A 12,324-nucleotide genomic window follows, 5' to 3' on the forward strand; every position below is an offset into this window, starting at 1 on the left:
TGTGGAGGAGGGGGCTGACTACTCACAAGGTAAGAATGTGGTAGCATGTGGGGGGGGGGAAGGCTGGCTACCTACTGGGGGCACCTACCTGGCTAACCTATACGGGGCAACTATAATGGCTGCCTATACTGGAGGCAACTATACTGGCTACCTATACTGAGGGCTACGATATTGGCCACCTATACTGGAGGCTACTATACTGGCTAACCTATACGGGACAAACTATACTGGCAAACTATACTGGCTACCTATGCTGGGGGCAACTATACTGGCTACATATACTGGGGGAACCTATACCTAGCTTCCTATACTGGGGCAACTATACTGGTTACCTGTACTGAGGGTAACTATACATGGCTGACCTATACTGGGGGCAACTATACTGTCTGCCTATACTGGGGGCAAATATACCATATACCTGTCTGACCTATACTGGCAACAACTATACTGGCTACCTATACTGGCGTAAACTATACTGTCTACCTATACTGGGAGCAACTATACCTGGATGACCTATACTGGCTACCTATACTGGGAACAACTATACCTGGATGACCTATACTGGGGGCATCTATGCCTGGCTACCTATATTTGGGGCAACTATGCCTGGCTACCTATACTGGGGCACGTGTACCTGGCTACCTATACTGGGGGGACCTTAACCTGGCTAACCTATACTGGGCGCAACTATACCTGGCTACCCTATACTGCTGGTACCTATACCTGGCTACCTATACTGGGGGCACCTATACATGGCTTTCTATACAGTGGACACCTATACCTGGTCACCTACCTACCTACACTAAGGGTGATTTCTTTGGTCGCACTGCAGCCATAACGTGTGGTACAAATTGTCAGGTGCTGTGCAATCATTCCAAATCAGGAAAGGGGGGGGGGCACATCCTCACTAGTTTGCCTCAGGCAGCATAAAGTCTAGAACCGGTTCTTCCCCGTCAATAGGGAGGAGGTGGACCAGCTAAATAACATAAATGACAATGTGGTTGGAATGCAGTGTCAAATATGCATTACAGCTAACCAGGAAGACAATGAATTGAAGTTAAGTACCATAGAGTTTACTTAGCTTATGTGATATTTAACTAAATTTACGCTCACATCAGACAAGGAGTGGTGTCACCCTGCACCATGTTTATTGCACCAATCCTTACATTATTAACTCCCATGTGAAAATAGTGAAATGTGCTAGAATGAAGGAGTGATACCAGGCAATGATTTACCCATATAATAATCATCATCATCATCATAAATCAAACCCACACAGGCAATTTGCTGTCAAAGATTGCTTACAATTTGCACTTAATATATTTTGACTATAGTAAACAAAGTAACCTATTTATAGAGGTTGTAATTAGCATATCACCAGACTATTAAAAGTGGCAATAAGCAGAAATTATTGCCACTTTCATAAACGATAAGCATTTCCTGTCATCCTCACTTTGTTAACCCTCCTGGCGGTTTGCAAAAAAATCGCCAGGGGGCAGCAAATCTTTTTTTTTAATTTTTTTTTTTTTTTCATGTAGCGAGACAAAGTCTCACTACATGATAGCCGCTGCTCAGCGGCATCCCCCCAGCCCCTCCGATCGCCGGCGGCGATCGGAGATCCGGAGATCCCGTTCAAAGAACGGGATCTCCCGGAGGGCTTCCCCCGTCGCCATGGCGACGGGGCGGGATGACGTCACCGACGTCATCGACGTTGTGACGTCAAAGGGGATTCCGATCCACCCCATAGAGCTGCCTGGCACTGATTGGCCAGGCAGCGCACGGGGTCTGGGGGGGGCGGCTGCGGCGCGACGGATAGCGGCGGATCGGCGGGTAGCGGCGGCGATCGGGCACTGCACGCAGCTAGCAAAGTGCTAGCTGCGTGCAGCAAAAAAAAAATTATGCAAATCGGCCCAGCGGGGCCTGAGCGGTGCCTTCCGGCGGCATAGCCCGAACTCAGTTCGGGCTTACCGCCAGGAAGGTTAACCAAAGATTCCCAGATGAAGGTCATTTGCATTTACTTTTGGTCTCATACAAAATGGGGACAAGTCTTCATACAGGCATGCAGGGGACAGCTTTCCTCCTGGTGCAGCAGCAACAACTTGGAACTCAATGCTTTTAAAGCCATGGAGATGATAATAGCCTTTAGGAGATCTCCCCCCCCCCCCCCCCCCAAGCACCTCCCCCTAACCATATGTGGATCTACAGTAACTCAAGTATACTCATTCAAGTTTCTTGGGTCCACAATCTCAACTATCCTAAGATGGGACAACAATACTGTCAATATCATCAAGAAAGTTCAACAGAGGATGTACCACCTAAGACAGCTGAAAACATTTGGCCTACCACAAAAATTATTGGTGCAGTTCTACAATGCAATCATTACATCTGCTATAACTGTCTGGTTCGCTCCTGCTCAGTACTAGAAAAGGCAAGACTGCAGCACATCATCCGAACAGCAGAAAGGATAATTGGCTGCAGTTTACCTTCCCTGCAGTATCTTTACACTAGCAGGTGCAGAAAGAGAGTGACAAAGATAGCTTCAGACCCCCTCTTACCCTGCTCACTCCATCTTCCAGCTCATGCCTTCAGGAGTAAGATTCAGGTCAGTCACAACTAAAACTTCTATACACAGGAACAGCTGTTTCCCACAAGCAGTAGCCACGACCACGCTAGATCTCCTAGGAATTGAAAGCATGCAGCACAGAACTGAAAATGAACACTTCTCACCCTCTTTACTGCCACTATAACTATGCTGTCCTCCTTGACTTGTAATATATACAGTATACTGTCTGTCCTTGTATGGTTTTGTTTGTATCTATTAAGCAACTGCCAAATCAAATTCCTTGTAAGTGCAAACTTATTTAGGAAAACTAATTTGCCAAACTTATTTTTGCAAACTTATTTGATTCTGATTTTAAGGCAATGGTCAGCATAACCACCAGTTGACAGATCCCCAGACTTGCCACTTTCAATCTATAAATGCTATTGTATACAAATAAGCAGACTGGAACTTTTTTTTCTAGCTCTCTTTTTGTCATTTTTTTTTTTATGCGAGCAGTACATCACCACTTTAAAAGCTAGCAGTACGTGGTCACAATGCAAGCCAGTTTATAAACTGGTCCCACGGTGTATATTATGGAACCCACACAGACTCAGCACTATTTACAGGGGGCGGGGGTGTTGTTTTGGGGGGGGGGGGGGTTGTTAAACCAATCATTTCTTCTAATTGACTGAAAATGCCTGCTTTAATTATAGTGTTTCTGTTTGATTCCATGTACATTTTGTTGTTGAAAGACACGCATTTTGTACGAGTGGAAATTTTTCAAGTAGATTTGATTGTCATGTTTGTTTGTGGTTTTGTTTGATGGCAGCATTATAGTTTGCAGATTTGATTGTTGGATAATGATTGAAATTGCCTGAAAACTTTCCACATGTGTTGAGATGATAATAATAGTGTACAGCATATTGTATTAACTGTGGTATATATTGAACTGTACCTGAAAGCAAAATTGACAAACGTGTACCTAATTATACTGTATTTTCTTTGAAGATTATACTGGGTCTGCACTATGTGCGTCATGCGATTAAAAGGCTTGAGTAAAATAATGTAGAATTGAGTGTTTAAAAGTACACAACATCCAGTTAAATGGTAGAGGCAGATGGTAGGCTAATTAACAACATCTAAGAACCTAAGAACATTCTGTGCACACACTTAATGGTTTGGCTTTTTATATTGCTGACAATTTGTCAATCCGAGGGTGCAAAATACACAGAATGTGTGTGTGTTTGCGTGTGCGCAGGTGCGCGCACACATGGATGTGTGTGATTATCTGTTATTTTCCATTATCAATTTTGAGTGCCATGTACATCTTTTTATTGCTTAATATAGAAAGAACATAAAAAGAAAGAAGCTTCTCATAGCTGTAACAGCAAGGACAAAAATGAATTTTAGTAGTAGTAGTAGTAGCAGCAGCAGCAGTAGCAGCAGCAGCAGCAGCAGTAGTAGTAGTATTTATAAATAGTCAACATATTATGCAGTGCTGGACAATAAATAGGGATACATACAAGTAAACAAGGGGGGACAGACAGAGGTAGCAAACAGTTATACAACATAGCACAAGGTGATACATGCAAAGATGCCAGCAAGTTAGTCCATGAGAAGGGTGGCATTGCTGGGTTTGCAAGATTAACCACTTCCCGACCGCCGTATTGACAATTGGCAGCCGGGAAGTGGACCCCGCAAGGACCGCCATATAGACAAATGGCGGCGGTCCTTGTAGGGGCATGGGCGGAGTGATCGCGTCATCCGTGACGCGATCCTCCGCCGGCGCCTGTCTCCGCTCACCCGCCGCAACATCCCGCCGGCCATACGGAAGCGCCGGCGGGATGTTAACCCGACGATCGCCGCATACAAAGTGTATAATACACTTTGTAATGTTTACAAAGTGTATTATACAGGCTGCCTCCTGCCCTGGTGGTCCCAGTGTCCGAGGGACCACCAGGGCAGGCTGCAGCCACCCTATGTTGCACCCAAGCACACTGATTTCTCCCCCCCCTGCCCCAGATCGCCCACAGCACCCCTCAGACCCACCCCCCCCTGCCCACCCCCCAGACCCCTGTTTGCACCCAATCACCCCCCTAATCACCCATCAATCACTCCCTGTCACTATCTGTCAATGCTATTTTTTTACCCCCCACCCCCCCTGCCCCTGCCCCCTCCGGATCACCCCCTACCCCTCAAATTCTCCCCAGACCCCCCCCTCCCCCCCCCCCTGTGTACTGTATGCATCTATCCCCCCTGATCACCTGTCAATCACCTGTCAATCACCTGTCAATCACCCATCAATCAACCCCTGTCACTGCCATCCATCAATCAGCCCCTAACCTGCCCCTTGCGGGCAATCTGATCACCCACCCACACCGATCGATCGCCCGCAGATCCGACATCAGATCACCACCCAAGCGCAGTGTTTACATCTATTCTCTCCTCTAAACACCCACTAATTACCCATCAATCACCCATCAATCACCCCCTATCACCACCTGTCACTGTTACCCATCAGATCAGACCCTAATCTGCCCCTTGCGGGCACCCAATCACCCGCCTACACGCTCAGTTTGCCCTCAGACCCCCCCCTTATCAATTCGCCAGGGTATTATTTACATCTGTCCTTCCCTGTAATAACCCACTGATCACCTGTCAATCACCCATCAATCACCCCCTGTCACTGCCACCCATCAATCACCCCCTGTCACTGCCACCCATCAATCAGCCCCTAACCTGCCCCTTGCGGGCAATCTGATCACCCACCCACACCAATAGATCGCCCGCAGATCCGACATCAGATCACCACCCAAGCGCAGTGTTAACATCTATTCTCTCCTCTAAACACCCACTAATTACCCATCAATCACCCATCAATCACCCATCAATCACCCCCTATCACCACCTGTCACTGTTACCCATCAGATCAGACCCTAATCTGCCCCTTGCGGGCACCCAATCACCCGGCTACAGGCTCAGATTGCCCTCAGACCCCCCCCTTATCAATTCACCAGTGCAATATTTACATCTGTGCTTCCCTGTAATAACCCACTGATCACCTGTCAATCACCTGTCAATCACCCATCAATCACCCCCTGTCACTGCCACCCATCAATCACCCCCTGTCACTGCCACCCATCAATCAGCCCCTAACCTGCCCCTTGCGGGCAATCTGATCACCCACCCACACCAATAGATCGCCCGCAGATCCGACATCAGATCACCTCCAAAGTGCAGTGTTTACATCTGTTCTCTCCTCCAAACACCCACTAATTACCCATCAATCACCCCCTGTCACTGCTACCCATCAGATTAGACCCCTATCTGCCCCTAGGGCACTCAATCACCCGCCCATACCCTCAGAACGCCCTCAGACCCCAGCCCTGATCACCTCGCCAGTGCATTGCTTGCATCTATTCCCCCCTCTAATCACTCCTTGAGACACCCATCAATCACCTCCTGTCACCCCCTAGCACACCTACCCATCAGATCAGGCCCTAATTTGCCCCGTGTGGGCTCCTGATCACTCGGCCAAACCCTCAGATCCCCCTCAGACCCCCTTCCGATCACCTCCCCAGTGCATTGATTGCATCTATTTTCCCCTCTAACCACCCCCTGAGACACCCATCAATCACCTCCTGTCACCCCCTAGCACTCCTATCCATCAGATCAGGCCCAATACATCCTGTCATCTAAAAGGCCACCCTGCTTATGACCGGTTCCACAAAATTCGCCCCTCTCATAGACCACCTGTCATCAAAATTTTCAGATGCTTACAGTATACCCCTGAACAGTCATTTTGAGACATTTGGTTTCCAGACTACTCACGGTTTTGGGCCCGTAAAATGCCAGGGCGGTATAGGAACCCCACAAACTGACCCCATTTTAGGAAAAAGACACCCCAATGTATTCTGTTAGGTGTATGACGAGATCATAGAAGATTTTATTTTTTGTCAAAAGTTAGCGGAAATTGATTTTTTTTTTTCACAAAGTGTCATTTTTCACTAACTTGTGACAAAAAATAAAATCTTCTATGAACTCGCCATACGCCTAACGGAATACCTTGGGGTGTCTTCTTTCTAAAATGGGGTCACTTGTGGGGTTCCTATACTGCCCTGGCATTTTAGGGGCCCTAAACCGTGAGGAGTAGTCTAGAAAACAAATGCCTCAAAATGACCTGTGATTAGGACGTTGGGCCCCTTAGCGCACCTAGGCTGCAAAAAAGTGTCACACATGTGGTATCGCCGTACTCAGGAGAAGTAGTATAATGTGTTTTGGGGTGTATTTTTACACATACCCATGCTGGGTGGGAGAAATCTCTCTGTAAATGGACAATTGTGTGTAAAAAAAATCAAACAATTGTCATTTACAGAGATATTTCTCCCACCCAGCATGGGTATGTGTAAAAATACACCCCAAAACACATTATACTACTTCTCCTGAGTACGGCGGTACCACATATGTGGCACTTTTTTACACCCTAAGTACGCTAAGGGGCCCAAAGTCCAATGAGTACCTTTAGGATTTCACAGGTCATTTTGCGACATTGTTGGTTTCAAGACTACTCCTCACGGTTTAGGGCCCCTAAAATGCCAGGGCAGTATAGGAACCCCACAAATGACCCCATTCTAGAAAGAAGACACCCAAAGGTATTCCATTAGGAGTATGGTGAGTTCATAGAAGATTTTATTTTTTGTCACAAGTTAGCGGAAAATGACACTTTGTGAAAAAAAAACAATTAAAATCAATTTCCGCTAACTTGTGACAAAAAGATAAAAACTTCTATGAACTCACCATACTCCTAACGGAATACCTTGGGGTGTCTTCTTTCTAAAATGGGGTCATTAGTGGGGTTCCTATACTGCCCTGGCATTTTAGGGGCCCTAAACCGTGAGGAGTAGTCTTTATACAATAATGACCTGTGAAATCCTAAAGGTACTCATTGGACTTTGGGCCCCTTAGCGCAGTTAGGCTGCAAAAAAGTGCCAATCATGTGGTATCGCCTTACTCGGGAGAAGTAGTATAATGTGTTTTGGGGTGTAATTTTACACATACCCATGCTGGGTGGGAGAAATACCTCTGTAAATGACAATCTTTAGATTTTTTTACACACAATTGTCCATTTACAGAGTTATTTCTACCACCCAGCATGGGTATGTGTAAAAATACACCCCAAAACACATTGTACTACTTCTCCCGAGTACGGCGATACCACATGTGTGGCACTTTTTTGCACCCTAACTGCGCTAAGGGGCCCAAAGTCCAATGAGTACCTTTAGGATTTCACAGGTCATTTTGAGAAATTTTGTTTCAAGACTACTCCTCACGGTTTAGGGCCCCTAAAATGCCAGGACAGTATAGGAACCCCACAAATGACTCCATTTTAGAAAGAAGACACCCCAAGGTATTCTGTTAGTAGTACGGTGAGTTCATAGAAGATTTTATTTTTTGTCACAAGTTAGCGAAATTGATTTTTATTGTTTTTTTTCACAAAGTGTCATTTTCCGCTAACTTGTGACAAAAAATAAAATCTTCTATGAACTCACCGTACTACTAACGGAATACCTTGGGGTGTCTTCTTTCTAAAATGGGGTCATTTGTGGGGTTCCTATACTGTCCTGGCATTTTATGGGCCCTAAACCGTGAGGAGTAGTCTTGAAACGAAATTTCTCAAAATGACCTGTGAAATCCTAAAGGTACTCATTGGACTTTGGGCCCCTTAGCGCAGTTAGGGTGCAAAAAAAGTGCCACACATGTGGTATCGCCGTACTCGGGAGAAGTAGTATAATGGGTGTAATTTTACACATACCCATGCTGAGTGGGAGAAAGATCTCAGTAAATGGACAATTGTGTGTAAAAAAAAATTAAAAATTGTCATTTACAGAGATATTTCTCCCACCCAGCATCGGTATGTGTAAAAATACACCCCAAAACACATTATACTACTTCTCCTGAGTACGGCAATACCACATGTGTGGCACTTTTTTGCAGCCTAACTGCGCTAAGGGGCCCAAAGTCCAATGAGCACCTTTAGGCTTTACAGGGGTGCTTAGAAATTAGCACCCCCCAAAATGCGAGGACAGTAAACACACCCCACAAATGACCCCATTTTGGAAAGTAGACACTTAAAGGTATTCAGAGAGGGGCATGGTGAGTCCGTGGCAGATTTCATTTTTTTTTTTGTCGCAAGTTAGAAGAAATGGAAACTTTTTTTTTTTTTTTTTTGTCACAAAGTGTCATTTTCCGCTTACTTGTGACAAAAATTAATATCTTCTATGAACTCACTATGCCTCTCAGTGAATACTTTGGGGTGTCTTTTTTCTAAAATGGGGTCATTTGGGGGGTATTTATACTATCCTGGAATTCTAGCCCCTCATGAATTATGTCAGGTGGCCAGAAAAGTCATAGATGCTTGAAAATGGGAAAATTCACTTTTTGCATCATAGTTTGTAAACGCTATAACTTTTACCCAAACCAATAAATATACACTGAATGGGTTTTTTTTTTATCAAAAACATGTTTGTCTACATTTTTCGTGCTGCATGTATACAGAAATTTTACTTTATTTGAAAAATGTCAGCACAGAAAGTTAAAAAAATCATTTTTTTGACAAAATTCATGTCTTTTTTGATGAATATAATAAAAAGTAAAAATCGCAGGAGCAATCAAATAGCACCAAAAGAAAGCTTTATTAGTGACAAGAAAAGGAGCCAAAATTCATTTAGGTGGTAGGTTGTATGAGCGAGCAATAAACCGTGAAAGCTGCAGTGGTCTGAATGGAAAAAAAGTGGCCGGTCCTTAAGGGGGGTAAAGCTCACGGTCCTCAAGTGGTTAAGAAGAAGACACTAAGGGGGGGGGGGGGGGGGGATGGGGGAGACCCTACCAAAGGCTTACAATCTAAAGGGTGGGGTAGGGACACATAAGGCAGGGCTGTGGAAAGGTGCTTGACTGAGCAAGGCACTGTATACCTTACACTAGCTATACCTTATATACTGTACCCTTTTGCTATGGCTTTGAACTGTAGCTGTCATTCTCATCCTATGTTTTGAATTAATGATAATAATAATGATGAAATAATTATTTGTTTTCTTATTATTCCTTTTAAAATGCTTTAAGAATAAAATAATTCTTAGCAAAGTGTACCACTCAAAGAAAGCCTAATTGGTGGTGGAAAAAAACAAGATATAGATTATTTTGTAGAGCTAAAGTTATTGGCAAATGAATGGAAAGAGCATTGACAGGTGAAAATTGCTCTGGTCAATCAGGGGAAAAAAAACCTTGGTGGTGAACTGGTTAATTCAATGTTTGTGCCTATAAAACACCACTTCCTACCTTTTATGGATATGAGTTTATGTCTCCAGTCTGAGTCACCAGAAACACGCTAGTTTTTAGACTGGGGGGTCTCAGAAACTGTAATTTAATCATAATTTTGCTAATGTGCCAGAGTTTCAAGCTCCCCTATTTTGCCTAACAGACATCTGAAATGTGAGGATGCACATTTTAAATCACACTTTGATTGTGCACTTATGACTAGCAGCATTATATTATATTTTCATTTTTTTCCTTGTTGCTGATACACTTTCTCCTGAATTGTGTTGTGGGAAAGCAAGAATGGATTCCATTTAGAACAAGGTGTAGTGATAAGGCAAAGCCTTGGGGACTTTGGCACATTATTGAAATGTTGACACAATTTCATTTGTGCTGAGAAGTCTATCTCCATTCTTGCAGCTGGCGGCAACCATAATAGAGATGTTCAGGGATTCTCACTTGATGAAGTGTTCCAAGACACATTCATGTGCTTGTGACTGTGAACAGCCTGGAGTATTGCTTCACTGAATATTCAGGTTGGAAGACCTGGTGCATTCATACACCAACCCTGTTATTTCATTACATTTAAATAGTTCATACCATCAAACGTTTATGTGATAATAGAGTGTCCAATAATAGAAAAAAGTCTCTGATTTTAGTTACACAGATCTGTATTGTGTGATACTGGAGCATAGTTTCATACTTAAAAAGTTAAAGCAAAACTTGTCACAAACAAACATTTTAATTACTTAAACTTCCACCATGAAGCTTCTCTTACCTGCCTTGCATAGCTTTGTTGTATAGAGCGGCATGTTGGCTAATTTGTAAGCGCGCTTGTCTTAGATTTAAAGCAAGGTGGCGTAGTGGCTAGCTAGCTCTCTGACCTTGCAGCGCTGGTTCAAATCCCAGCCAGGGCACTATGTGCATGGAGTTTGTATGTACTCCCTGTGTCTGCATGAGTTTCCTCCAGGTACTCCGGTTTCCTCCCACACCCCAAAAACATAAAGATCAGTAAATTGGTATCCCCCTAAACTGGCCCTAGACTACGATACATATACTACAGGGTACTTACATAGACATATGACTGTGGTAGGGATCAGATTGTAAGCCCCTCTGAGGAACAGTTAAGTGACAAGACGATATATACTCTGTACAGCACTGCGGAAGATGTCGGTGCTATATAAATACTAAAATTAATAAGAATACTATCTCAGCACACTATCAGAATGGAAGTAGCAGTCGCAGTGCTGGGCTACTTAAGGCCATCTGCAGGTAGGAGAAACAACCCCCAGTGAAAGCACTGAATGTAGAATTTGATTGGACAATAGTCAACAGATGAGGAATGCATGGGTACCTTATTCCAGTTCACTTGCCGGCTAAATAAATGAAGCTGGGAGAAATGGTTGCTGTGCAGAGGATGTAGAATTTGATACTCTAGAAGAATTACCAGGTTGATGCATGCAAATTATAAACTGGTTATGAGAATAAATCACCCCCATAGATTATCTGAAACTAGGTTTTAATGGAGTAATAAACCAAACATAAAGCACAGGAAGGAAAGCTTCTTGTATTCCTAGGGGCTGGGATTATTATTCATAAATCTCCTGAGAATTCTGGAAAAGGTTCAAATTCTATGAACAATAATAAAAATGCAGAAAACAAATTACATTGGAAACATAAAAATTTGCATGTTTGTACAGCATCTACAACATAATGGTGAGAGCATGTTTTTGTCATGTTAATGCTGATCATTTATTCTGCCTGATCATTTCAGAAGCCGGATGCAGTAAAAACAACAACATTCTCGGGTTGTATGGGTGAAACATTTCTTGATAACAAGCCAATAGGATTGTGGAATTTTAGAGACAAAGAAGGTGACTGTAAAGGATGTTCTATAAGGTAAAATCATATTATTATTATTTATTACAGAACAAATTTTAATGCAAAGTGATAACGGCAAGTGTTAATTGCGGTAGGGTGTCGAAACACATTCAAAGACGTTCCAAGGTCGGTTTTAACTTATGTCAGAAGAGACTGTAGGCCTGATTTAAAAATAAACTTTTCTCCCTAGTTTATCTCAGTAAATTTTGTTCCAATCTTATGTATGCTAAATATAATTTTTTTTCCTAAAATAAAAAGTATTCTTAAATATTCATCAGCAAGAGGGTACTCCCATAATGCATCTCTTCTGCTCAGTGGGTGAATATGTAAATCTTTCCTTTATAGCATACCTGTACTGACAAAAATGAATAGGGCACCCCATAATCTTTGAGGCCCCTCCAATTCTTATGGGTCTGCACCCAGCTGAGTGACAGCTACAGTGTATGTTGTTCTGTCCCATTTGCACACCTCCGTGATTGCGCCTACACTGCTTGGAGCATTCTGCAGGATCCACAGGCTTCCCTCTTCTTAGGTATGTATGTATTTCTCTTTAAAGTTAAAGTGTACCAGAGCTGAAAAACAAGAAGATT

General features: G+C 43.5%; 1 protein-coding gene across 12 annotated transcripts in view; it reads left to right on the forward strand.

Annotated features, from left to right (window-relative positions):
* The window catches only part of LAMA2 (laminin subunit alpha 2), a 1,150,433-nt gene that overhangs the window by 1,028,921 nt on the left and 109,188 nt on the right, over positions 1-12,324 (forward strand). For all 12 annotated transcript variants that reach the window (XM_068231524.1, XM_068231529.1, XM_068231525.1 and 9 more), the window contains one exon: positions 11,628-11,752. In XM_068231524.1, coding sequence (XP_068087625.1) covers positions 11,628-11,752 — 125 coding nt within the window. The remainder of the gene's footprint in view (positions 1-11,627; positions 11,753-12,324) is intronic.

The sequence above is a fragment of the Hyperolius riggenbachi genome, chromosome 4 (genome assembly GCF_040937935.1).
Source record: "Hyperolius riggenbachi isolate aHypRig1 chromosome 4, aHypRig1.pri, whole genome shotgun sequence".
NCBI classification, from domain to species: domain Eukaryota; kingdom Metazoa; phylum Chordata; class Amphibia; order Anura; family Hyperoliidae; genus Hyperolius; species Hyperolius riggenbachi.